The sequence below is a fragment of the Rhineura floridana genome, chromosome 3, assembly GCF_030035675.1.
Source record: "Rhineura floridana isolate rRhiFlo1 chromosome 3, rRhiFlo1.hap2, whole genome shotgun sequence".
Taxonomy (NCBI): domain Eukaryota; kingdom Metazoa; phylum Chordata; class Lepidosauria; order Squamata; family Rhineuridae; genus Rhineura; species Rhineura floridana.
The window spans coordinates 30,956,361-30,980,392 of NC_084482.1; the positions used below are offsets into that span (position 1 = coordinate 30,956,361).

General features: G+C 41.9%; 1 protein-coding gene across 2 annotated transcripts in view; it reads right to left on the bottom strand.

Annotated features, from left to right (window-relative positions):
• Window positions 1-2,935: 2,935 nt before the first annotated feature.
• The window catches only part of ACVR1B (activin A receptor type 1B), a 41,676-nt gene continuing 20,579 nt past the window's right edge, over window positions 2,936-24,032 (bottom strand). For both annotated transcript variants that reach the window (XM_061615217.1, XM_061615218.1), the window contains exons 2-9: window positions 22,270-22,509; window positions 16,275-16,523; window positions 14,800-15,030; window positions 11,915-12,082; window positions 10,997-11,153; window positions 9,040-9,164; window positions 6,969-7,099; window positions 2,936-4,950 (exon numbers count right to left, since the gene is read on the bottom strand). In XM_061615217.1, coding sequence (XP_061471201.1) covers window positions 4,825-4,950; window positions 6,969-7,099; window positions 9,040-9,164; window positions 10,997-11,153; window positions 11,915-12,082; window positions 14,800-15,030; window positions 16,275-16,523; window positions 22,270-22,509 — 1,427 coding nt within the window. In that variant the 3' untranslated portion in view covers window positions 2,936-4,824. The remainder of the gene's footprint in view (window positions 4,951-6,968; window positions 7,100-9,039; window positions 9,165-10,996; window positions 11,154-11,914; window positions 12,083-14,799; window positions 15,031-16,274; window positions 16,524-22,269; window positions 22,510-24,032) is intronic.

Consider the following 24,032-nt stretch of genomic DNA (forward strand, 5'->3'; position numbering starts at 1 on the left):
TGCTTTTCATCATTCTCCTAGGTGCTCTTAATTTTTTTTTAAGGATCTCAGAAGATTACTGCAGTTATTTCTCCTGCTTTTTTGAATTTTTCACATTATCAAGAATCTAGTGGTCCAATTTGTGAAAGGACTTGTCACCTTCTCCTTTTGATTCATAGGGGAATGGACAGGAACAATAGTCATCTGAATATGACATTAAGATTTCTATTCCATTTTTTTTTGTAGCAGGTGAAGTGGATGCAGGGAAATTTGACCCTCTTCAGCCTGCTGTAATTTGCAGTGTAAATTGCAGCTATAGCCAACTCCACGTCACTGGATAAGTACAATAAAGAAATGTCCTCAATAAACATCTAGACATGACATGGTGCTTTTTAATGTTCTTTAGCTAGCTGCCTTCTCTTCCGACAGGGCTCCAAAAATCTGTTTGTGCTACAAGTGTGCAAAGCTCTTTGGGCAAAGAGTGATGAAAAAATGATACACACAGCACTGTCATCCCAGAGACTCAGTCATGCATACAGATAAATGTACATTATTATACAGATCCAGAAGCCAATGTTTGTGATACAGCCTATCCCTTTTAGCTTTTGAGGTGCAACACAACACAGTTGGCTTATACATGAGAGATAAAAGGGGTGTGTAAGGATGTGAGAGAAGTGACTGTAAGATATGGTGAATCATAAGAACATAAGAACATAAGAAGAGCCTGCTGGATCAGGCCAGTGGCCAATCTAGTCCAGCATCCTGTTCTCACAGTGGCCAACCAGGTGCCTGGGGGAAGCCCACAAGCAGGACCCGAGTGCAAGAACACTCTCCCCTCCTGAGGCTTCCGGCAACTGGTTTTCAGAAGCATGCTGCCTCTGACTAGGGTGGCAGAGCACAGCCATCATGGCTAGTAGCCATTGATAGCCCTGTCCTCCATGAATTTGTCTAATCTTCTTTTAAAGCCGTCCAAGCTGGTGGCCATTACTGCATCTTGTGGGAGCAAATTCCATAGTTTAACTATGCGCTGAGTAAAGAAGTACTTCCTTTTGTCTGTCCTGAATCTTCCAACATTCAGCTTCTTTGAATGTCCACGAGTTCTAGTATTATGAGAGAGGGAGAAGAACTTTTCTCTATCCACTTTCTCAATGCCATGCATAATTTTATACACTTCTATCATGTCTCCTCTGACCCGCCTTTTCTCTAAACTAAAAAGCCCCAAATGCTGCAACCTTTCCTCGTAAGGGAGTCGCTCCATCCCCTTGATCATTCTGGTTGCCCTCTTCTGAACCTTTTCCAACTCTATAATATCCTTTTTGAGATGAGGCGACCAGAACTGTACACAGTATTCCAAATGCGGCCGCACCATAGATTTATACAATGGCATTATGATATCGGCTGTTTTATTTTCAATACGTTTCCTAATTATCGCTAGCATGGAATTTGCCTTTTTCACAGCTGCCGCACACTGGGTCGACATTTTCATCATGCTGTCCACTACAACCCCGAGGTCTCTCTCCTGGTCGGTCACCGCCAGTTCAGACCCCATGAGCGTATATGTGAAATTAAGATTTTTTGCTCCAATATGCATAATTTTACACTTGTTTATATTGAATTGCATTTGCCATTTTTCTGCCCATTCACTCAGTTTGGAGAGGTCTTTTTGGAGCTCTTCGCAATCCCCTTTTGTTTTAACAACCCTGAACAATTTAGTGTCGTCAGCAAACTTGGCCACTTCACTGCTCACTCCTAATTCTAGGTCATTAATGAACAAGTTGAAAAGTACAGGTCCCAATACTGATCCTTGAGGGACTCCACTTTCTACAGCCCTCCATTGGGAGAACTGTCCGTTTATTCCTACTCTCTGCTTTCTGCTTCTTAACCAATTTCTTATCCACAAGAGGACCTCTCCTCTTATTCCATGACTGCTAAGCTTCCTCAGAAGTCTTTGGTGAGGTACCTTGTCAAACGCTTTTTGAAAGTCTAAGTACACTATGTCCACTGGATCATCTCGATCTATATGCTTGTTGACACTCTCAAAGAATTCTAATAGGTTACTGAGACAGGACTTTCCCTTGCAGAAGCCATGCTGGCTCTGCTTCAGCAAGGCTTGTTCTTCTATGTGCTTAGTTAATCTAGCTTTAATAATACTTTCTACCAGTTTTCCAGGGACAGAAGTTAAGCTAACTGGCCTGTAATTTCCGGGATCCCCTCTGGATCCCTTTTTGAAGATTGGCGTTACATTTGCCACTTTCCAGTCCTCAGGCACGGAGGAGGACCCAAGGGACAAGTTACATTTTAGTTAGCAGATCAGCAATTTCACCTTTGAGTTCTTTGAGAACTCTCGGGTGGATGCCATCCGGGCCCGGTGATTTGTCAGTTTTTATATTGTCCATTAAGCTTGAATTGAATACTCCAATTCAAACTGCCTTTACATGGTAGCATGACTAGATCTTACTTCTAAGTGGTGTGCTTAGGACTGCAATGTCATACAGGTAGAGTGTACAACAGAAACAGGACATGGTGTTGTGGAAAAATTATTTACCTCTTAGAGGAACACTCAGAATGTGCTTCAGCACCATGTTAAATTCACAGCCACACTACAACTTTCTCAGCTCTTTCAGCTATCAAGGCCAAACAGGTTTAAAGGACAATGGCTCCCCAATTGTTTTTTAAAACCAAGGGGGACTTAGCAATGGAATTGTGCCTCTGCTGGGAGATGGGACATGTTCATCTCCCCTGACACCCCAATTTAATTCTGTGCTGATGTACTGTCTTCAACTTCCAATGCCAGTAACTAAGTAGACCATTTCTCAGTTATGGGAAAACATAATCTAGATAAATGTAAAGGTGCTTTTCATCTTAAAACAGTTGTTGAGATGATTTGGCAAGTGGTGTCCCTTTGCTGGAGATGTGTGGTAGCCTCTGGCTCAGAAATGATCAGAACAACGTCACAGAAGGCAGCAAGTTTTATGAAAAGGGCAAACCCCACTTATCCTTCCATGAGTAAAAGTGCCTGAGATTTTCAAAACACAGCCCTGGAGAAAGCTACAGTTTGCTTCAAACAAAAAAGGAGCATGTAAAATTGACTCCAACACACAATGCAACAATGCTTCCACTTGACACACTGACACAGTTGAGCACAAGAGAAGGGGAGGAAGAGACAAAGACAAACACCTGCACCCACAAACAGCAAAACACAGAATATTTTATATTCTTAAAAAATGTCCTGTCTCAGCGTGGAGACAATGTCTCCTCTCAGAAGTCAGGGCTCACAATTTGAGCAGAAATATTTCCAGTGTAAAATTGAGCTGTGTGTATTTTTTCAGGTTTCTTTTTTTTTTTGCAGTGATTTCTTTAAAAAGAGAATGAGAGGTAATTATCAGTTTTACTTCTCTTATAAAGAATAGTAAAAAAAAGTTAAAATCCCGACCCTCCCAATTAAATAAGAATTTTAAAAAATTAATCAAACCACTCCAGTTAAAAGTTATGGCTTCAGGAGTTATCTTCCACAAAATTCAACCAACCCACACACTATGGAGTTTTCAATGCCTTATATGCATCACAATACAGTCTCAGGCTGCTTCCCAAAACAAATGTGACAGCCAAATCAGTCTTATTACACCCTGATCATTTAATTGAAACAAAATGCATGCAGTTAATCCATTCCCAACTCTCCCCCCACCCCATCCCAAGTGACACATAGTCATTTCCAGAATATGGGAGACCATATACATATATATACACATATACACATACACACACACACACACACAGAGGTACCCTTTTTTTAAATAAAAAAGTTCAGTTTTGCAGTCATCATTCCTTAAGGGATAAATCTTCCCGGGAAGCTTCTGAATGCATTCTTTCCCCATAGATGCTTCATTACAGAAATGTTTATAATGCTTGAATTGTTCTGCCACAGGCATCTTGAGAAACAGAAGGGCAATGATCTTATAAGGTCAGCCTCTTTCCTCAGTCCTAATTTTGCCCTACTTCCTTTAACCAGGAGCAGCACCAATTTCAGCTATCTATTCCTCCTGCAGATCAGTCTGTTTGCTAGGCAATTGAAGCCACCCAGCATTATCAACACAGGAGGAACGTGAATCTAAAATACACAAGATCTATTCCTGGCCTTTAAAAGAGGGGGAAGGATGGCAGTAAGATAATTTGTGTAGCGCCCTGGCAGGTCTAGAAACTGGCAGGGCAGAGACCCACTCCCTCCCTAGTGAGAGGAAAAATAGATAATGATCAACTAGTGGATAGAGAGGGCACTAGCACCTGCACTTCACAAGAGGACGCTCTACATTTGCACATGCACAGGAGCACAAGCGGACATAATACATACCAAAGGGCACAGGGACACATACCTTTGCACATGCACACACTATTGAAAACTAATGGCTGCACTGGCTTAGGATCTGTCAAACCAGGAAAGGGCCAAGAGCTTTACATGGCCGGACATGGGAGCACACAAAGCTTCTATGTGTACATGTCGGTCCTCAACAACTTCCCCCAAGCAACAGGGCCTTCCCCAACAAGCATGTCACTAGAATGTTCAGGGATTTCCTTCAGAGAAACAACAGGTTACAGTTGTGGCCAACATCTCTCTATACAAGCCCATCCTTCTGCTTTCAGGAGGGGATTAGAAAAGGTGAGTTTCACTCCTTAACCAGGAAGGGAGCTAAGTCTATGAAAGTCCACCTTCCTCACTTAACCACCTGCAGGCCAAGTTGTCCAGTTGATAGCAGCAGGACATGTAGAAATACGAGGTAGACCTCATCCACCGCATATCAATGCTAGCGTGGCAGCTTTGTGCAGCTTCCTTAGGATGGGGCTTGCAAATTAAATTTTCACATCTTCCTGGACACTGAGCTGAGAGAGAGTTTTCTTGATGCGCAAAGCTGTTAGTCGTGCTGCTCCGTTAGCATACCAGCATTCTCGCATCATTTTCCCCATTACTCGCAAAGCCTAAAAACACAGGGAGAGAAAGGACATTAGGAATTTCTCAACAGCAGTCCAATGGTTCTTTTAGTCTACACAGACTTAGTTGCTTATGCTTTGATGGTACTTCCTATTTATCTGCAGACCACAAAGCAGGCAAGGATCTATCCATGCATAGATGTGATCTTGCTAAGTCACTTCACTGGAGACAAGGGGCATTTCTTTATCCCTGAGAGCAGGGATAGCCAGCTTCATAGCCCGCTTGTTATCTAGCCATCACATAGGCAGTATCACTGTATATCACCTGTTATGAACTGGGTTCTGTGTGTCAAAAGTATCCACTAGGTGGGGATGGGGAATTGAATCTGGCTGGTTAGCTTTATGGGCAGTCTGGCAGGTGGGTGGAGATCAGGTGACCTTTTTTGCCTGCATAGGTCTGGAAGATCCTTTGCAAAACACTTTGCGAGACTGTACTTTCAAGGGACTTCTCAAGACTTGACCATCAGCAAACCACTGTGCAAGACCACTCTAAAAGGGGCTCAGTCATCAGGTCTTAAGAAGCTTTTTTCAAAGTGCTCTCTTGCATAGCACTTCGCAAGGTGCCTACAAAACCCCTTTCAGCTTAACCAGATTTTTACCTGCACCACAAGTCATCATATATGGTGTGAGGAGTATGGCTTGGATGAAATGGCCTCATAGGCCAAATGGTGGGCCTAATTAGGCCTGCGGGTCAAAGGTTCCCCACCCCCACACTAGATTAAAAGCCAGTTGTAAACTTTTTATTTTTTTATTATTATTAATTGCATTTATATCCTACCTCTTCTCCAAGGAGTTCAAGGTGATGTACAAACATGATACTCCCCCCCCCCTCATTTAATCCCCATAACAACCCTGTGAGGTAAGTTAGGCTGAGAGGCAGTGACTGGCCTGAGGTCACCCAGTGAGCTTCATGGCTGCATGGGGATTTGAACCTGGTCTCCCAGGTCCTACTCTGACACTCTAACCACTGCACCACACTGGGTCTCAAAACTGGAGAGAGAGATCTTACTGGTTTACTCCTAGACACATTAAAAATTGATAAAACTCAATTTGTATTGAATATAATGTTAAAAAACTTTCTTGGTATTGCAACTACACAACACACAGTCAATTTGGAGAACAATTTTCTAAGTGTATTTTCATCTGTTCATCAGCCTAGGTCAAACGGTAATATGGCACTGCAGTCCTGCATGCGTTTCAACATTTCAAAATTATCATTTGAATTTGCATACTAAATTCAGGGCGTTAGGTGGAATATTCAGGGAAGTGTTACACCATGTTCAGTCCTTCATATGGACTATAAAACACTGGCCTGGTTTGCACATCACATTAAACCACAGTGAAAATAAATTATGATTTAACATGAACAAGCAGCCTGTTGGCGCACGCTGCTGAGACTGTGGACACTTTGCTCCTCTGCCACTCCAGCCATGCCTTCAGAGGACATGCCATGGTCTGGCTTGTTGCGTTGTCCAAACCTAGGCTTCCGATTTCTAATAGTTTAACGCGACATGTGAAGCAGGCCACTGGTTTGCTTTTTAAAAGCAAATAAAGCTCAGTGTTTTGTCTCTCAGAGGAAGCAAAAGGAAGCAACAACAGATAATGCTCTCACATGGTTAACTACCTCCTTTTAGTGGAAAGAAGCTCTGTCTTCTCTAGATACGTTTGGTTCTCCATTGCAAACCATTCCCCTTTCCTCCAAAGAATGGAATGGAGTAAGTCTTAAAAGCAACTGCCTACCTTTTTATCAGGTGACTGGAACTGTTATCAAGGTAAGAATCATACAGCACTTTGTACAGTGAAAAGGTTAGCATGCAGATTACCTTACGGGTAGCCATAAAAAGCTTGCACAGGCCTTGCTCAGAATAATAATGCCAGCAATGTGCTAGAGCTCCCTATCATGCCCTAACTAATGTGACAAATGCTATTACGAGTAATATTTTTGTCAGTATTGCCTGTTCTACAAGTGGTATTTTCTTTTAGCCTTCAAGACAGACAAATGGTACCTCGTAACTCTGCCACCAGTTGGGAATGTTAGGTCGCAGCTTCTGGTCACATACAACCTTCCTCATTTCTTCGATGGAGGGATCGGATGGCACAAGATCATAGTACGGGAGCTGATATTCTTCATGGATGCCTAAAAGGTGGGGGGAGAAGAGATAATCAGATATTCCAAAATAAGAAACTATATAAAAACACAACTATTTTAAAACATTACTACACGAAAAGGAAATCTCCAACAAGCAAAAATTCAGAGAAACATTTTATCACATCACATACATAAAAGTTCCCACACAAGTGAAAAAAATTACCCACTACTGTATTCTATCTTACATTCCAAGAGCATATAGCATCCCTGCTGCCATAAATATACAATATTCTTTTTTCTTAAGTAAGAAATGTTATTTCTAGATGCATCTTGGCATCTAGTCTTTCCTCCAATATTGTTGCTTTCAATATTGTTTTCCAATATTTCCTAGTGTAGTTATAAGATTACCAACAGTAAACAAAATCTCCAAGCTCTTTTCCACATTTCCAGCAGAAATCTGAAATATTCTTAGAGCGCAATCCAAACCTTCATCCCATGCTGGCAGGGCTTTAAAGAACAGTGAGGTGACTACCACATCTGCAGCCCTGCTACTCATGGTGATCATGGTGGAAGGCTAGGGGCAGTAAAATCTCTCTGCCAGCCTGGGGATGGCACAGCAGCTGGACCTGGATCAGGCCCACTGCTGTCATGCAATGGCAAGACCAGCTTGGGATTCAATGGATCCCAGTTTGGCTCAACTCCACTCCTGGAATGCCTTCTACTGGCTATGGCTGGGGGGCATCCTGTTGACAGCACTCCCACCCACTTGCACATTTGGTGGTCAGAAGGCGCAATGTCACACTGATGGAGTGACATATGCCACTCTGTTGGTGACAGTTTGCAGGCAGCCAGCTCTTTTCACCTCTACCAAACACCCCCCCCCTGTAGCCCAGGGCAAGGATTGCTCTGCCACTCATTTCAGATACCTTGACTGCAGTCTAAAAGTATTTACATATATTTTAAAGCAGCTTTTCCTGTAATGAAGAAGTCACTCTATATTTATTTTCATCTATAGAAATCTTCCACAGAAAGCTAAGCCTAGAGGCCAGCTGCCCATTTTACTACATATGGCTCCTGAAATCATATTACTCTTATGTATGTTATCCAACCCTGCTATTGTATCTAAGTTACCCTCTGCTACTTGGTTCAGCTTCTCTCATTTCTACCCATTCATTTTTCAGACTAAAAAAACCCCAATCTCTTCTTTGCCACAGGCAAAATTCTTCCACCTAATTTACCTTCTAATGTTTTCTTTACTTTGCTTGTTCTGTAATTTTATCTATTGCCTGAAACTTCTTATTTGCCTTCTTTACCACCTCTTCCCCTATTTTTCCATTCATGCAGCCTGCCTTTGGATGTTTTCACTCCGCTTAAGTCCCAGCCATTCTCTGTGCCCCCTCAACTCCTACTAGCTACCTACTTCCACCCAATACACAGACAGGCAATCAGCTCTCCCAGTCCATGACAAAGAATATAAAAGAATCTAAATTATAATGGCCACTATTGGACCATCAAAATAATATGCAAATTGAAGAATTATTCTTCATCAGATTTTGAAATGAAATACGCCAATGTATGAATTACTGAATGTGAAGGTGCACACGAACTCAGATCAGGTCAGGAGATGTTGAGTAATACTTCATGTTAATGAATCAGTGTATCCAAAAAACCTGGAACAACCATGTAAAATGTCATCCACAATAGAGACTCCACCCACTAAAATAAATGCCAATAATCCCCACCAAACCCATTAATGAGAATCTGATTAAAATGTTGAATCAATGGGAACAAAGTAACCTCCTGCATCAGCAAGACTACTTCCTTCTCCAAACAATATGGCAACACAGCTGCTTTGCTCCTTCCAATTACATCTCTCGTCTACTGTTGCCCCAAGTTCCTTCCTTTAAGTTTCCATGCATTTGGATGACACTGCTTTAATTCCAATCCTGTTAATTTCTATGTGAAAAGAAGAAAAAGGAACTATTTACCTCCTGAGTTGCATCTCCGAGCAATTTCCCAATAAACTAGGCCCAAGGCGTAGATATCTGCACATTTAAATGAATCAAAATGCTTCATGTTAATCGTTTCATCGAGAACCTCTGGGGCCATGTAGCTGAAGCAAAATAAGAACAAATCACATTAATTGTTATGGGGTCTATTGCGGCTAAAACCTAATTGTGCTGTAAATATGGCTGTGTCTGAAAGCCCATTCATCTTAACTGAATCTTCTGAGATGTGGTTTTTTATTGCTTTTATATTTAAAAAACACTCAACATGATGGGAGCAGTCATGTCCAGTAGCTTCCAACAATTTCAAAACTTTGCTGCTGCTTTCCCCACCCCAAAGCAGAAGAAGATGATCACTCTAATAGTCAGGGCATGCAACCTAGTAACATGGCAATGTGCTAAGTCCATCTTCTCTAACTGCAGGTATCTCCAAGCACAAAGAGAAATCAATAGGCAATCATTTGTGGCAAATGTCACTCTGTAATGCTCTTGAGAGAAATTAGACTGCTGTCTAAAAAAAATAGCAGGTGAAAGAACGAAGGATAGTTGTTCAAGTAAAATGCATGAAACACTGCTGTACTTCTGCCTAAAAAATTGTTTAGAAGTATTTGAGAGAGAGAGAGAGAGAGAGGGAGTGAGTGAGTGAGTGAGTGAGTGAGTGAGAGAGAGAGAGGGAGAGGGAGAGGGAGAGGGAGAGGGAGAGGGAGAGGGAGAGGGAGAGGGAGAGGGAGAGGGAGAGGGAGAGGGAGAGGGAGGGAGAGAGGGAGAATCACAGATTAAAGCTCAGTGCAAATTCTGCTCCTTTTGAGTATGTGATTTATGCAAAGAGAATGAAGAAACAGTTGTTGAATTCTTGTGTGAGATGTCCAGCTATTATTAAAGCCAGATTGCAGTCAAACAGTAAAAACTGATTAGTGAATAGTTCAGTTATAGAAATGCTCATTATAATTTAAAAAAATTTTTTTACAGTAGCAGTTAAAAACAAATTAGTTATCTGCTATTGTGAAACAATCCTTAGCACTAACATAAAACCTGCTGATGATCAAAAAGTATTTTTTTCTGTTCTAATAAAGTTAATGCTTGAAAAATACTTGTCCAAGATTATTTTGACTGGTCAAATGTCTAACCCTAATGTTGCATGGGGACAAAAACTGGAGTTAGCACCTGATAAGTGTCTAGGAACAGCCTGGACATTAGAGAAAACCAAGCGGCTGGGAGAGAAGGGGGACAATAGAAACCACAGATTGCCAACATCCAGCCTGATCTAGCTCCGCAAGCAAATTTTGGCAACAGCAAGAAAAGGAAAAAAAATTAACTGGGATAGGTGGAGAAGTTTAAGCTTCTCCCTGGTAATCAGATCAATATTTGTTTAATTTTTGAATTTATTCAATTTGTATCCCACCCTTCCTTCCAAGAAGGAGCCCAGGCGGCAAACAAAAACACAAAAAGCACTTTAAAACGTCTTAAAAACCAAAACAACTTTAAAATATTTTAAAACAAAACATTTTAAAAACATATTAAAACAAGACATCTTAAAAACACATTTAAAAGCAATTCCAGCACAGACCCAGACTAGGATAAGGTCTCTACTTAAAAGGCTTGTTGAAAGAGGAAGGTTTAAGGAGCAGGGAGAGGGCAATAACTCCTCCCCTTCAGCTGAAGAGGGGGGTTATGAATCCCTCTAGTACATCTGTATGTGTCTCATATGTGTCAATCCTGCATGTCTGGTGTGTGTGCAAGGATGTGGGGTGATCATGTTCACCACTGGTATGCAGTTCCCATAGAGCTGGTCAAGGGAAAATGTGGCCTTTCGGCCAAAACCAATTAGACAGTCCTGTCACCAATGAAGCATTTGCAACAGCTTCTAGCAGTGTCTTTGTCTGTTCACAGAAAGCTACCAACACTGACACTCTGATCAGGTGTTCCACTATTTTCTTACCGTTTTGTTCCAACCCTCTGATTAGGGGCTATGTCAATTGTATCAGTAACAGAATCATGGCGGACAGCCAGGCCCAGGTCTGCAATGGCACAAGTTCCGTTCTTCTTCACTAATATATTCTTGGATTTCAAGTCCCGGTGTGCAATCCCAGGTTTTCCTGGCAAAACATAATGAGAGAGGAGTCCACGGTTATCCTTTTGTGTATCAATAAAGATTTTGCCAAGAATAAAGTTTTAAAAAAGGAGGCAACAGCGCCACAATAGCCACCAATCTCAACCAGTTTGAACCTGCAAACTACATAGTGTCAAATTGATAACCCTGAAGGAAACAAACAAGATCTCTTTTATCAGGCTCATTGCACCTACCTCAGCAAGAGCCAGCTGGTTCTAGATAAGATAATGGCCTGTTGCAGATATACATTTCTGGCTTGTTAAAACTATAGTTTACCAGATGTGAATGAGCACTGGGACTATGCCTCCTTGGTATAACTATCCTAGTTAGCTTGAACAACAGTTCCTCATTGTGGGGAACGGTAGTTTAAATGGGTTGCCTACCTGTAACAGCAGTTCTTCAAGTGGTAATCTGTGGTCTAATGTCAGTTTGCTTAATAGGGGTCTTAAACCACATGTGGCCCTGATGTTCAAGCCTGGCTCCTAAACTATGGCTTAGCAAGCCAGGAAGTGTAGGTCCAAAGTGTAGGCCAGTATGCAATGTGGATGCTTATCTGTGGCTTGACTTCTAAGTCAACCAACCTGTTTTGCCCTAAATTTTACTAGTATCATTACCAGCCTACTTACACTTCCTTCCTGCTTTCATCTTAAGAATGAACTATTTCATGTTTCATAGTTCAAGTCTGCCAATCATCATAGAAGACCTAACCACTGTAAAATGTACAACTACAGCCGATCAGTTTCTTACCTTGGGTCCCCACAATTTCCATGTGCAGATGTGCTAGTCCACTGGCAGCAGACAGAGCCAATTTAATCATCCCTTCAATAGTTACAGTGTATCGGTTGAGGTAATCAAACAGAGAGCCATGCTCATGGTAATCAGAGACCAACCACAACTGGGTCCAGGTGCCATTATCTGTTAGCAAGACAAACAGGAGAAGGGCACATTAAAATAGTAAATAAAACTGCAGCTGTACTTGTGTGTCAGAAATTCACTTATGAACAGCAAACGGCATACATAACAAAAGGTAGAACCAGTTGAGAAAAATCTGTTTACTGTAACTGTATGTGTACCACAGCTCGGGAAAGTTACTTTTTTGAACTACAACTCCCATCAGCCCAATCCAGTGGCCACATTGGCTGGGGCTGATGGGAGTTGTAGTTTTAAAAAAGTAACTTTTCCAAGCTCTGATTTGTACTGCCATTTACTGTGGGATTTATACTGTCAAAAATGACACCATATCCTATTCGTTTTCATGTCCCAGGTCAGTACACCCAACAGTTTTAAACAACTGTAGGAGCTTTATGGTGCCCTGACCTGGAAATGGTCTCCCCAGCCTCACAGGAAGAATCAAACTACAAGACCAGATAGGTCATCAATGTGTCCCATAACCTTGAAGCAAACTGGAATTGTTGTGAGCAGAACACCCCAACACGGCTTGGTTCTAGAACACTTTGCCCCAAATAAAGGGAGGAATGCCAGTAGTGATCCCAGTCACTATTGATGGTCATGATCTCTGGCAAAGACAGTGGGCTGCCTGTCTTGTCTTAAAGGCAGGAGGCAATGATTCCTGGCAGACTAAGTAGAGAGATAGATCTCTGAAGGTGCCTAACCTGGCCCTCAAGGAAAGGCAGTGTATGATGGAGATGAAGCATAGCGATTTCTCTATTACACACAATAGGAACAGTTCCAAAGCGAAGGACATTACTGTGGCATCAGTAAACTACTGATGTCCCTGATGGTCAAGCACACCTCACACAATTGTGCATACACTTGCATGCAATTAGTGTATCAAGTTATTTTATACCGGCCAGTCTTGGTATCATCAGACAATGAATACTTTTTAACAGCTGTTAATAAGAGCAGCTGTTACCATTTGTTTCCTGGTAAGATTATCAATTTTGCATGAGATGCACAAGATCAGGTCTATAATGCAGGAACTGTTTCTCAAAACTGGCAATGCCTAAGCTGATACAGAGACATCCATTTTATAGACTGCACTAAGTGATTTTTATAACAGCAGAAGTGTCTGCAATGGGCTGGGTATGTTTCCAGGTGCAGAAATTTAACAGTTTGAACATAATGGAGGAAGCCAGATGACCTAAACATTAATGAAGTCCGAGGGCTTACTTAGCCTCAAGCCATCCGAAGAGAGGCTTTCCCTGAATAATGCCTGATGTTCACTTTCACAGAAAAAAAGAATAAATGAGCCAATCACAAAACTAAAAGCTGGTGAAGGTCAAAAGGCAGGAGCCCTCACAGCTTGAGAGGTTAATCCCTTCTGAGGGCCCAAGAACAGGAACTTATATGCTAGCCTGTAATAAAATCAGTTTTGTGAAGGGAGTTATTTGAACAAGCTGAATGTATTGCCTTTCCAAGGGAGAATGTGACATGATGCATGGGAAATGTCCTAGCATCATACATTTGAACTTCTCACATATTCAAACTATGTTAATGTGACCAGTTCATCTTTCATATAACAGTTACCAGTTAGAGGCCAAAGGCTGTGACTGAAGTCCCTATGAAAGAAGGAGGTGAGACAAGGTGCTGATTGCTCTCTGCTTCACCCACCACCCTTAGCCGCGGTAGCACCTGTGCTTCTCCAAACGCAAAGCTGCCCCTACCACAGAGAGAGGTAGACAAAGCTGTTCTGCTGTCCACTACTGCAATTACTTGCACTCAACTGAGCTGGTCTACCAAGAGCAGGGGTGGGAAACCTGCAGCCCTCCAGATTTTGTTGGACCCCAACTCCTGTCAGCCCCAGCCAGCATGGCCAACGGTCAGGGATGGCATGAGCTGTAGTCCAGCAACATCTGAAGGGCCATAGGTTCCCCACTCCTAGGTCCAGAGTGACCCAGCCCAAGGCTGAGATCTCTCCCCTCCCTCTGCAATAGCTGGCTAGCTCAAATCTATTTGTGACATTCATTTCTTTCAGTGCCTCACGGCTACTCCCTAATTTTCCACGTGAAGACCGAGAGCATCCCTGTGCCTCTTATCATTGCCTTCAAAGGAGTATTTGACCAGGTGGGGTTTCCTCTCATTGCAACTCTGTGATATTGGGGGGAAACGGCCATAGCTGAATTTTCCCTTACGAAAGTCTTAAGAGACAGATAATCATATGCCTCCATGGCCCATAATCCTCCAGCTTTCTAGTTTGCCTGCTTGCTCACCCCTTTCTTGCAGACAGTTCACATTATCGCATGTTCCAGGCCCTGTGTGTTGTCCTCAGCCCCAGTTTCTCTAAGCATTTCCTTTATTCAACCTCACTGGGTATCACCACTTATTGTTTCTTTACATCCCTGCTTTTCTTCCCCTGCCAGAGCCAGTGTGAGGTTTTAGCCCTATCCAAACTGGTCTCTCACCAAAGACAGTTCAAAGATAAAAATCCGGTGTTGCTACTTTTTCTCCCAGCACTTAAAGCTTTTATGAACACATCAATGCAGCCAACAGACACAAAGTCTTCAATATTACCATCAAACTATAATGTAGACTGCAGATAACACAAAGTAACATTTTTAAATACAATAGTTTTAGCCATATGATCACCTTCCATGAACATCACACACCAATGAAAGCTTCCAAGACACCTACAACTCTTGTTTGTTTATTGGAACACAGAAGCAGCACGATACCTTTGTTGTCTGCAGCAATAAACCCCAAAATATTCTCATGTCGCAACATGACAGTTTGGTAGATCTCAGCTTCCCTGAACCAGGATCGTTCTTCCCGCGAAGAAAAGATTTTCACAGCTACATCGCCACCACGCCACCGACCACGCCACACTTCCCCAAAGCGACCCTTTCCAATTATTTCCTGCAGGACAATTGTTCGAGCCACAGTGCGCTGGACAAAGAGTGGCAAACCTGCCAGCAAAAGAAGGCTAAAATTAGAGATATGGTAGACAGGACTAGTATAAAAGAGAGAATAGTCTGAGTTGGATTTCAGCGCATTCAAGAGTCCAAATTAAAGTTAAGATCCAAAGTGCAGATCTCCTCAACAGAAGCAGAGCAGCCATATCACTGAAAGAGGTGCTCTGAGTCTGCAATCCTATGTGCACTGCAGGCCTTGACAACTGTGGCTAACTGCCAATACTTAGCATGCAGGGACATACAGTAACGAACAGAAGTGCTGGAGAGGATCCCGCAGAAAAGGAGACGAGGGTGAAATGGCATTCAGAACTAAAAGCCAATTAGGGTGGCCAGGTGCAAAAAAGAACAGGGCTCCTGCACCTTTAACAGCCATGCTGAAGAGGAAACTGCAGCAGGTGTAGCTTTCCATGCAATTCTCTGGCCAACACACCTCTTCAAAGGGCGGGAACCCTGTCCTCTCTTGCCCCTGGCCTTCCTATAGCCAACTCATTTTTCACTTCATTTTCTTGGAAAAGCAGTTACTTGCTGAAGTTTGCTGTGGTCCCATGTAGTGGCTAGAAGAGAACTGAGAAATCCTGAATTCAAATCCCATCTCAGCCATGGGTACACTAGACCACATTTGAGGCTTGCCCATCCCACAGCCCCATGCCTACAACATGGGGATGCTGACGATCCATCCTATATGGTCACTGTAGAAGTTACCAAGACAATGAAAAGCATTTTGAACACTCTAAATGATACTCTAAGTTGTGTCAAAGGGCAGAATTATGACTGAAAAAAAGATACACAGCAAATGCAGCTGTGACAGCCCTGATTTGAACTATATTCTACACTGGGAAGGTGACAGGCACATAGGTAGCTAATGCAGCTGATGTGGAAGTACGGCATGGACACATCCTTCCTTCCTTCCCCTTCCCCCCGCCCCTTGCTGTGCAACAGGAGGATAATCAAAATAATTGCCAAGGGCTTGTTTTGCTGAAGAAAGAATTTTCTTCTTTCACAACAAATGCCTCCTCAAGGGGAGATGTGCAGCCAGTTTAGCAGACAGAAAGAGCAACTTGATGATTGCCTTCAACACCTATTATTTAAATTGCAACACAAGGGCGAGAATGGTTTCAGAATCCCATCGCTTTAGAGGAGCCGATTTAATGTGAATATACTGCATTTTGATATGGCATATACCATAGCTTAGCAACATTTTTTAAAAAAACTTTGCATAAAAAGGAAGATATTTGTACCTGAGCCAGAGCCAGAGGTAGACAGATCATATACTAGATCTTGAAGAGTTTTGTCCTTGGACAGGCACATCTCACAAGATGGATCCTCCATGTCCAGCCGCTGACGATTGTGGTATACTCGCTGGTGATGGTGAAAGACAAAAACCACTATGATCATGATGACAAACACAAGGAAGACCGGGCCTGCAATCACAGCCACAAGCTCCACAGGTCCCCAGCCGGAAGGAGTAGCATCATCTTTCCGATGTCCTTGAGGGGAGACAAAGAATGAATGTTTCACCTTTAAACTGAAAACCAATATGCATCCAATGATTTTTAAATTTTATTTTAGCAGTGCATTGAAGGATCTGTGACTACCAGGACTGAAGGTATGGAGCAGAGAGAAAAGAAGGTCATCAGGAATTTACACTGGCTATATGAACTAGCCTCAGGCTTGTAAGATGCAGTTCTCCTCTTCCACTACAGCCAAAAGAAGATCAGAAGCATCCCCTTCTGTTTTCAATCAACTGCGGTTTGTCATTTAATCTGAATTAAAAGTAAGTGTAGTCCCTTGAAAATAGAAGATGGGGGAACAGGCTCGTGCTCATAACACTAAACTGTGGTTCAATCACGAAAGAAAGAATAAATGAATAGGAGCCTTGCTTTCAGTCTCTCTCCAACCTTAGAAATGGAATACTGATGCAAAACAAGGTTACAGGCATTGTTTCAAAATACCCTAAGCTATGTTCATGGACTCACCTAGCATCTCTTATATCCCCTCTGAAGAGTTTTCTGCTTATCACTCTAAACTCAAACTCTCTCACTTTTTAAAAAATACTAGAAACGTGATTTGCCTACTTCTGATGAAAGCAACGTCTCCCAGGCCTTAAACAACTGTATGGCACAGAGACATTTATCAGGTGTGGCTCTTGCTGTTAGGATGTTTTATGAAAGGCAGGAACTGCTTGCTTAAGCAGAAGCTTCACTCCAACATGCAGCAATTGTCTACCTAACAAAAAATAAAGCTGTTGAACCCATAGCAGATATGCAGGCTAATTGTATTAAACATCACACTTCCACAATTGCAAAAAAAGTCCCTCTTCAACTTTCCTAATTAGTTTAACCAAATGTTTTGCTTCACACACTGAGTTAACTCGCACATAACACTAAGCCAAACCATGGCTTAATGGAAGCACACAAGTGTGCAGTTCCTAGAGAAGAAATTGTGGCCTCTGTACTCCTCAAGTCCTGCTGTTGCTGCACTACTCAGAGCTAACCACACTTTGGCTCAGCACGTTGTCCAAAACTGGTCTTGTGGTTTGTCTCCTCCAGACAAACCATGCTCTATAAACCTAAGAACAAACCTTAATTACAGCTTGTCATTTGTGTGTAAATTCAAATGTGCTTTCTAATTATGAAAACTAATCATGAAATAAACAAACATACCTGAGGAAAAAAACAGCTCATGGTTAGTCTGGAGTGAGACAAGCCAGGAGCCCAGCTTCAGACAACATGCTAAGTCAAACTATGGCTTAGCTCACAGAGGAACTCTTACCCTCATGCATGTGCGCTGAGCCATGGTTTCATTTAACGTTACATGCAGACCAACCCATTGTAAGTCTGCATCAACCTTGACCCAAGTGTTCTAAAAAAAGGTTATTTTTCTGTGAAATCCGCTATGTAGACAGGCTATCTATGGTGAAACAGAAACAATGTGCTGCAATGGAACTTGATGCCATAAGAGGGAGCCAAAGATGTTCCCACATTTATTTATTATCCTCCACAAATAAGAGCCTTGCTGGCCTGTCTATCCAAATGTAGCAAACCAGATGCCTATGATCTGAACTGGTCTTCAGGGGTAAGTTGCCTCTGATCTTGGAAGCAATATACAGTGCTGTGAAAAAGTATTTGCCCCCTGTCTGATTTTCTGCATTGTTGCATATTTTTGGCACTGAATGTTGTCAGATCGTGAACCAAAACCTAGTATTAGAGAAAGGGAACCTGAGTAAACAAACAACACAAAATCTTGATACTTATTTATTTATTAAAGAAAATTAAGCAACACCCAATGCCCCCATGTGAAAAAGTAATTGCCCCCTTAGACTCAGAACATGGTTACGCCACCTTTAGCAGCAATGACTGCAACCAAACGTTTCCTGTAGTTCCTGATCAGTCTCTCACAGCACTGTGGTGGAATTTTGGCCCACTCCTCCATGCAGAACTGCTTTAACTCAGTGACATTTGTGGGTTTTTGAGCATGAACTGCTCCTTGCTGGTCCTGCCACATCTCAATGGGTTTAGGTCTGGACCTTGACTAGGCCATTCCAAAACTTTAAATTTCTTGTTCCTCAACCATTCTGATGTAGACTTGCTTGTGAGTCTTGGATCATTGTCTTGCTGCATGTCCCAGCTGCGTTTTAGCTTCAGCTGATGGACAGACAGCAAAGCATCCCCAAACCATGACTCTGCCGCCACCACCATGCTTGACTGTTGGTATGAGATTCTTCATGTGGAATGCAATGTTTGGTTTTTGCCAGACATAATGGGGCCCATGTTGCCCAAAAAGTTCCATCTTTGACTCATCTGTCCATAGAACATTGTTCCAGAACTCTGGAGGACCATCCAGGTGCTTTTTGGCAAACTCTAGACGAGCATTCATGTTCTTCTTAGTGAGTAGTGGTTTCCGCCTTGCTACTGTGCCATGAATCCCATGCTTGCAGTGTCTTTCTGACGGTGGAGTCATGAACACTGACCTTGGCTGAGGCAAGAGAGGCCTGCAGATCCCTGGATGTTGTTCTGCGGTCCTTTGTGACTTCCTGGATGCTTTTAGAACATAAGAACATAAGAAGAGCCTGCTGGATCAGGCCAGTGGCCCATCTAGTCCAGCATCCTGTTCTCACAGTGGCCAACCAGGTGCCTGGGGGAAGCCCGCAAGCAGGACCCGAGTGCAAGAACACTTTTACTTTGCTCTCGGAGGAATTTTGGCAGGATGGCCACTCCTGCTGTACCAAACCTTCTCCATTTGGTCAATATGGCTCTGAGTGGAGGCCCAGAGCCTTAGAAATGGCTTTGTAACCCTTCCAAGACTGATATGCATCAACAACTATTTTCTGGAGGTGTTCAGGAATTTCTTTTGATCGTGGCATGATGTGGCTTTGGAACCTGTGTGCTGGCAACTTCAATCTGATGGCAAAGCCAAAGTTAGTCAGATTTTTATTGGGCAGGGCTGGTCCAAATCAGGCGTGATTGTTTACCAAGGTATTCAAACACCTGGCCCTAATAATCCCTTTCACTGAGCTGAGTTAATAGGGAGGCAATTACTTCTTCACACAGGGACATTAGGTGTTGCCTAACTTTCTTTAATAAATAAATGAAATAAGTATCAAAATATTGTGTTTGTTCACTCAGCTTCCCTTTTTTCTACTATTAGGTTTCGGTTCAAGATCTGGTAACATTCAGTGCCAAAAATATGCAACAATGCAGAAAATCAGACAGGAGGCAAATACTTTTTCACGGCACTGTATAGCTATCATGACTAATAGATAATAACAGATAAATTAATTGATAAGACTAATTCCCTTTTAAAGCCATCAAGGTTGGTGGCCATTACTATATCTTGTGGTAGCAAACTCTGTAGTTGTATGAAGAAGTACCTCCTTTTGTCTCCTGCCATTACTCTTCATTGGGCGATCCTGTGTTCTAGTAATATGAGAGACAAAACCTTCTCTACAACTTGCATGATTTTTTAAACCTCTGTCATGTCCCCCCTTACTCACCTTTTTTCTAAGCTAAAAAGCCCCAAACAATGTAGACTTTCCTCATAGGAAATTACTCCCGCCCTTTGATCTAAAGCCTGCAAGTCAGCATTCAAGCGAGAGGACCTAAATATTCAATCAAGGAATTTAATGCACAAATACTAGGTCATGAACAGGGCTATAAAACCTGCATTGCTTTCATTGTGCCCAATGGTAGAATGTGTCATTTAATTGGAAAGCAGTAGGATATTTGTGCTCAATCTATTTGGTTGTTCCACATGATCCATGTGGTTTATAATACTAACTGTTTTTACCCATTTCCCCCAATTTATATTTCATTATTTTCCAGTCAAAAGGATAACATCATATAAGCACAGAATCAGGATGTAATCACAGATGCATGTCAAAACACCAAAATAAAATTCAAATAAAATCCTGGTAATATAAAAACAAAAGCTACTGGGCTGTACTCAACAAAGTAGTTCCATTAGTATAAGGACTTCTGGGTGTACAATGGAACTTCCGTTCCCTCTCCTTTCCTTGTGCTCCCCTGCAATCTGAACTGGAGGGCTGAGGGGACCTTCAGACCAGATTTAGGAGGTACACGGCAGGGGAAGTTCTGTTGTACAGACAGAAGTCCTTACACTAATAGAACTGGATATCGCCCATTAAATTCAATTCCACAAATATGAAATAAAAACAAAGAATCCAATAAAATTTCAATTAAGAAAAGGTATCGGGCTCAGGTATGTCTGGAATATATCGCTGTAAAAGTTAAGTGTCTCTCTGAAGTGCACACACAAACCCTTAAAGAGAAATGACCAAGTTAAAAGGGAAATCCCCACCTTTGGCTAACCTCTCTCTGCTGGAACTGAAAAGTCAAAAATCAGGAGTCTTCATTTCCTGGGTGTTTCTGGTGAAAATCAGATAAAAACTAGGTAGGTGAACTATTAATCATACGGCTTGATTTTTGACACAGTTTGAATTAGCCTGTTCAAGCCATTATCATAAAGTTTAATAATAGAGTGTCTTGAGTATGCTTATCAGAATCCAGATACTGAAGTTCCAGATGAAAAGCTTCTTCTAACCTGGTTTTTGCATCACCCAATCTCAAGGGAGTGGCAACCCACTGGTTTTCACCTTTAAAGCCTTATACAGCTTGGCACCCCTGTACCTAAAGGATTGTACCTTTTTCCTATTTGAACCTACCTGGAACCTGAGATCATCATCTGAGGTCATTGTCTGAGGCCTTTTTCTGTGCGGCACCTCTAAGGAAAGTCCAGAGGGTGGTGATGAGAGAACGGGCCTTTTCTGGAGCAGCAGCCTGTCTATTGAATGCTCCTTTCCAGGGAGGCCTGTCTGGCACCAACCTTGTCATAGGTTTGGTGCCAGGCACAAACGTTTTTGTTTTCATAGGCATTTTGGCAGCACCAATGATTGGTTTTTTACATTCTAATTATGTGTTTAATATGTTTATGTGCTTTTATTATTGCATTTTTATTCTGGTTGTAAATCGCTTCATGACTTTTTGTAGTGGGAAGCACTATACATTTAATAAACCCAACCAATCTGCTTCTTTATATGGCTGTTGTCCATTTGACACAAGAGACCTAAATATTTTCCCTTGAGGCTGGCTTCTATGTGTGGGCAACTGCATTTCCCCCTTACTGGAGCTCCAATATATTGTCACCAAGAAAATGGTTTTCCAAATAACATATCTGTTACTTTTGACTTTGCTAAATATGGAATGTGGTTGTATAGGAGTCATGGGTATGTATTGGCTATGATCCTCAATGTCATTAGTGACAGCAAAACCATTTCCCCACCTTATTTTGTGGATTTCTATTACATAAAACTTTTAAAAATGATGTGCTCCTCTACCAGTCTCAAAAAAGGGTAATGCTACACCATCCACCTATACCCCACCATTTCAGAACACAGTATGCTCATCCATCCAGCTGAATTTCCAAAGAAAGAAAGAAAATGAGTTGTAAATTAACAGCACAGTTATCTCATCACCTTATGTGGGAAATAGATGTTGTGCTATTGCTCTGAGAGCCATTTCTGAAGAATGGTCAATAAGTTTTAGTAATTTAAAAAAACCAATGAAATAAGCAAAAATAAAATACCACCATGAGCTTTTGAGCTGGCAATATAAAATTAAAAATACTGGTGCTGGACTGAGACTACTATGTACAGCACAGTGTTTTTTTAATTGCCTGGAGAGACCCAAGCTGCACTCGTTTCTTCAACTTACTTACCACTGGGTACTATAGGATCAATTTTGTTACAGTAGTCAGAGTAGCAGCAATGGGTGTTGCGCACATCTTCTGAACTCAGGCAGAAGAAGGGTTTTCCAGCAGGAATCAGCTTTGCTTTAGGGATACAGGTTCGGACATGATGCATCAGTCCATTCACATTTGTTATTGAGACCATGCAGGCGCCATCCGTTTCACATGTGGTGTTGTCTTGGTTGCAATCATTGCACTCACACAATAAAGCTAAAGAAACACAGAAAAAGAAACCTCTTTAACAAACTCCCAGGAGAAGCACAACTGTGGCTATCAATGGCTATTGGCCATGATGCCTGTGCTCTGCTACCATAGTGAGGCAGTATGCTTCTGAAAACCAGTTGCTGATGGCTGCAGGAGGAGAGTGCTTTTGCACTCAGGTCCTGCTTGTGGGCTTCCCATGGGCATCTGGTTGGCCACTGTGGGAACAGGATGGTGGACTAGATGAGCCACTAGACTTGTCCAGGAGGGCTCTTCTTATGTGGTTATGTAGCCCCACTGCCTTTGAGATGGGCCTCCAGGTTGCCCCAAACTTTCACTGAGATAGAACTGACTTTAGAACACCTGGAACACAAATAGGCCAAGACTACATGCCTGCCATTTACTGTTATTTTAGAGTTCCCATTTGCTTAAGCCCATAAAAGAATTACTCATTTAGTTCCTAATCCCTATAATTCTATATGAGGAACTCAATTGCCATCAGGAATAAGAGACCCTGACACTCATAGCTACTCTTCACAGAAAATACACCATACTTAAGGACTGTTCAGTAAAATCAGTTTTGAGAATCATCTCTCAAACGGTTGCAATTTCCCAATTCATGTGTGGAATACTGGAAATAAATGCTAGTTCATCTAACTTAATCAGTCAACTGCAAGATATCTCACCTATTGCAATATTGGAATATCCCATGCTAATATTGCAATAATGAATGTCCAATGCTGGACACTGACTGTCAAAACATTATTTCAGCTAATTTATGTTCCAACAGACTGCCTCTAAGGCCAAGAGAAGCAAATCTGCTGAGATACAGTACCTTTGTTGAGAATTCAACTGGAATAAATAAAAAAAATCAACGTACTATAATGCAAAACACCTCCCATTAAAAACAAAAAAAACATCCCACTGTCCACCCCTGAAAAGGACAGGTTCATTTACTGTTAGGCACTGAACAACTGGATTGAATATCAGTTCTCTTCTTCATTGTCAGGTTTTCTCCAACTATAGTTTGCTGTGACTTCTGAATTAAACAAACAACTGCTAACCAACTTCAAACCACTAATTAGAAGTTAGTGCTTGCCTGATTCAATGTCATAGCAAACTGCGGTCGGAAGAAAATCAAACAGAAGATGGAATTGGTGTGCAAGAGAAGGGAGTGCATGACTTCATAACACCTCCCTGATACTCCAAACTATGGCTTGGAGGATAGGGATAGGATTTTCATTTGTGAAAAGCTTTGAACACCTTTACAGTGCAATCCTATGCAAAAGTAAGTCCCACTATATTCAGTAGGGCTTACTCCAAGGTAAGTGTGTGTTGAACTGGAGCCTAAAGCATTATATAAATGTCATTATTATTTGCAAATTTCATTATGAGGGCAGAATCATGTTACAAGGAAGAAGGGGATGTGGATTTACAGAGAATTGGCAAGGCCCCACCAATTTCTCTCATGTAAATGCATCCCAGGACATCTTGATCTGTTACCCTCTTAACAAGGCCAAACACCAGAAAAT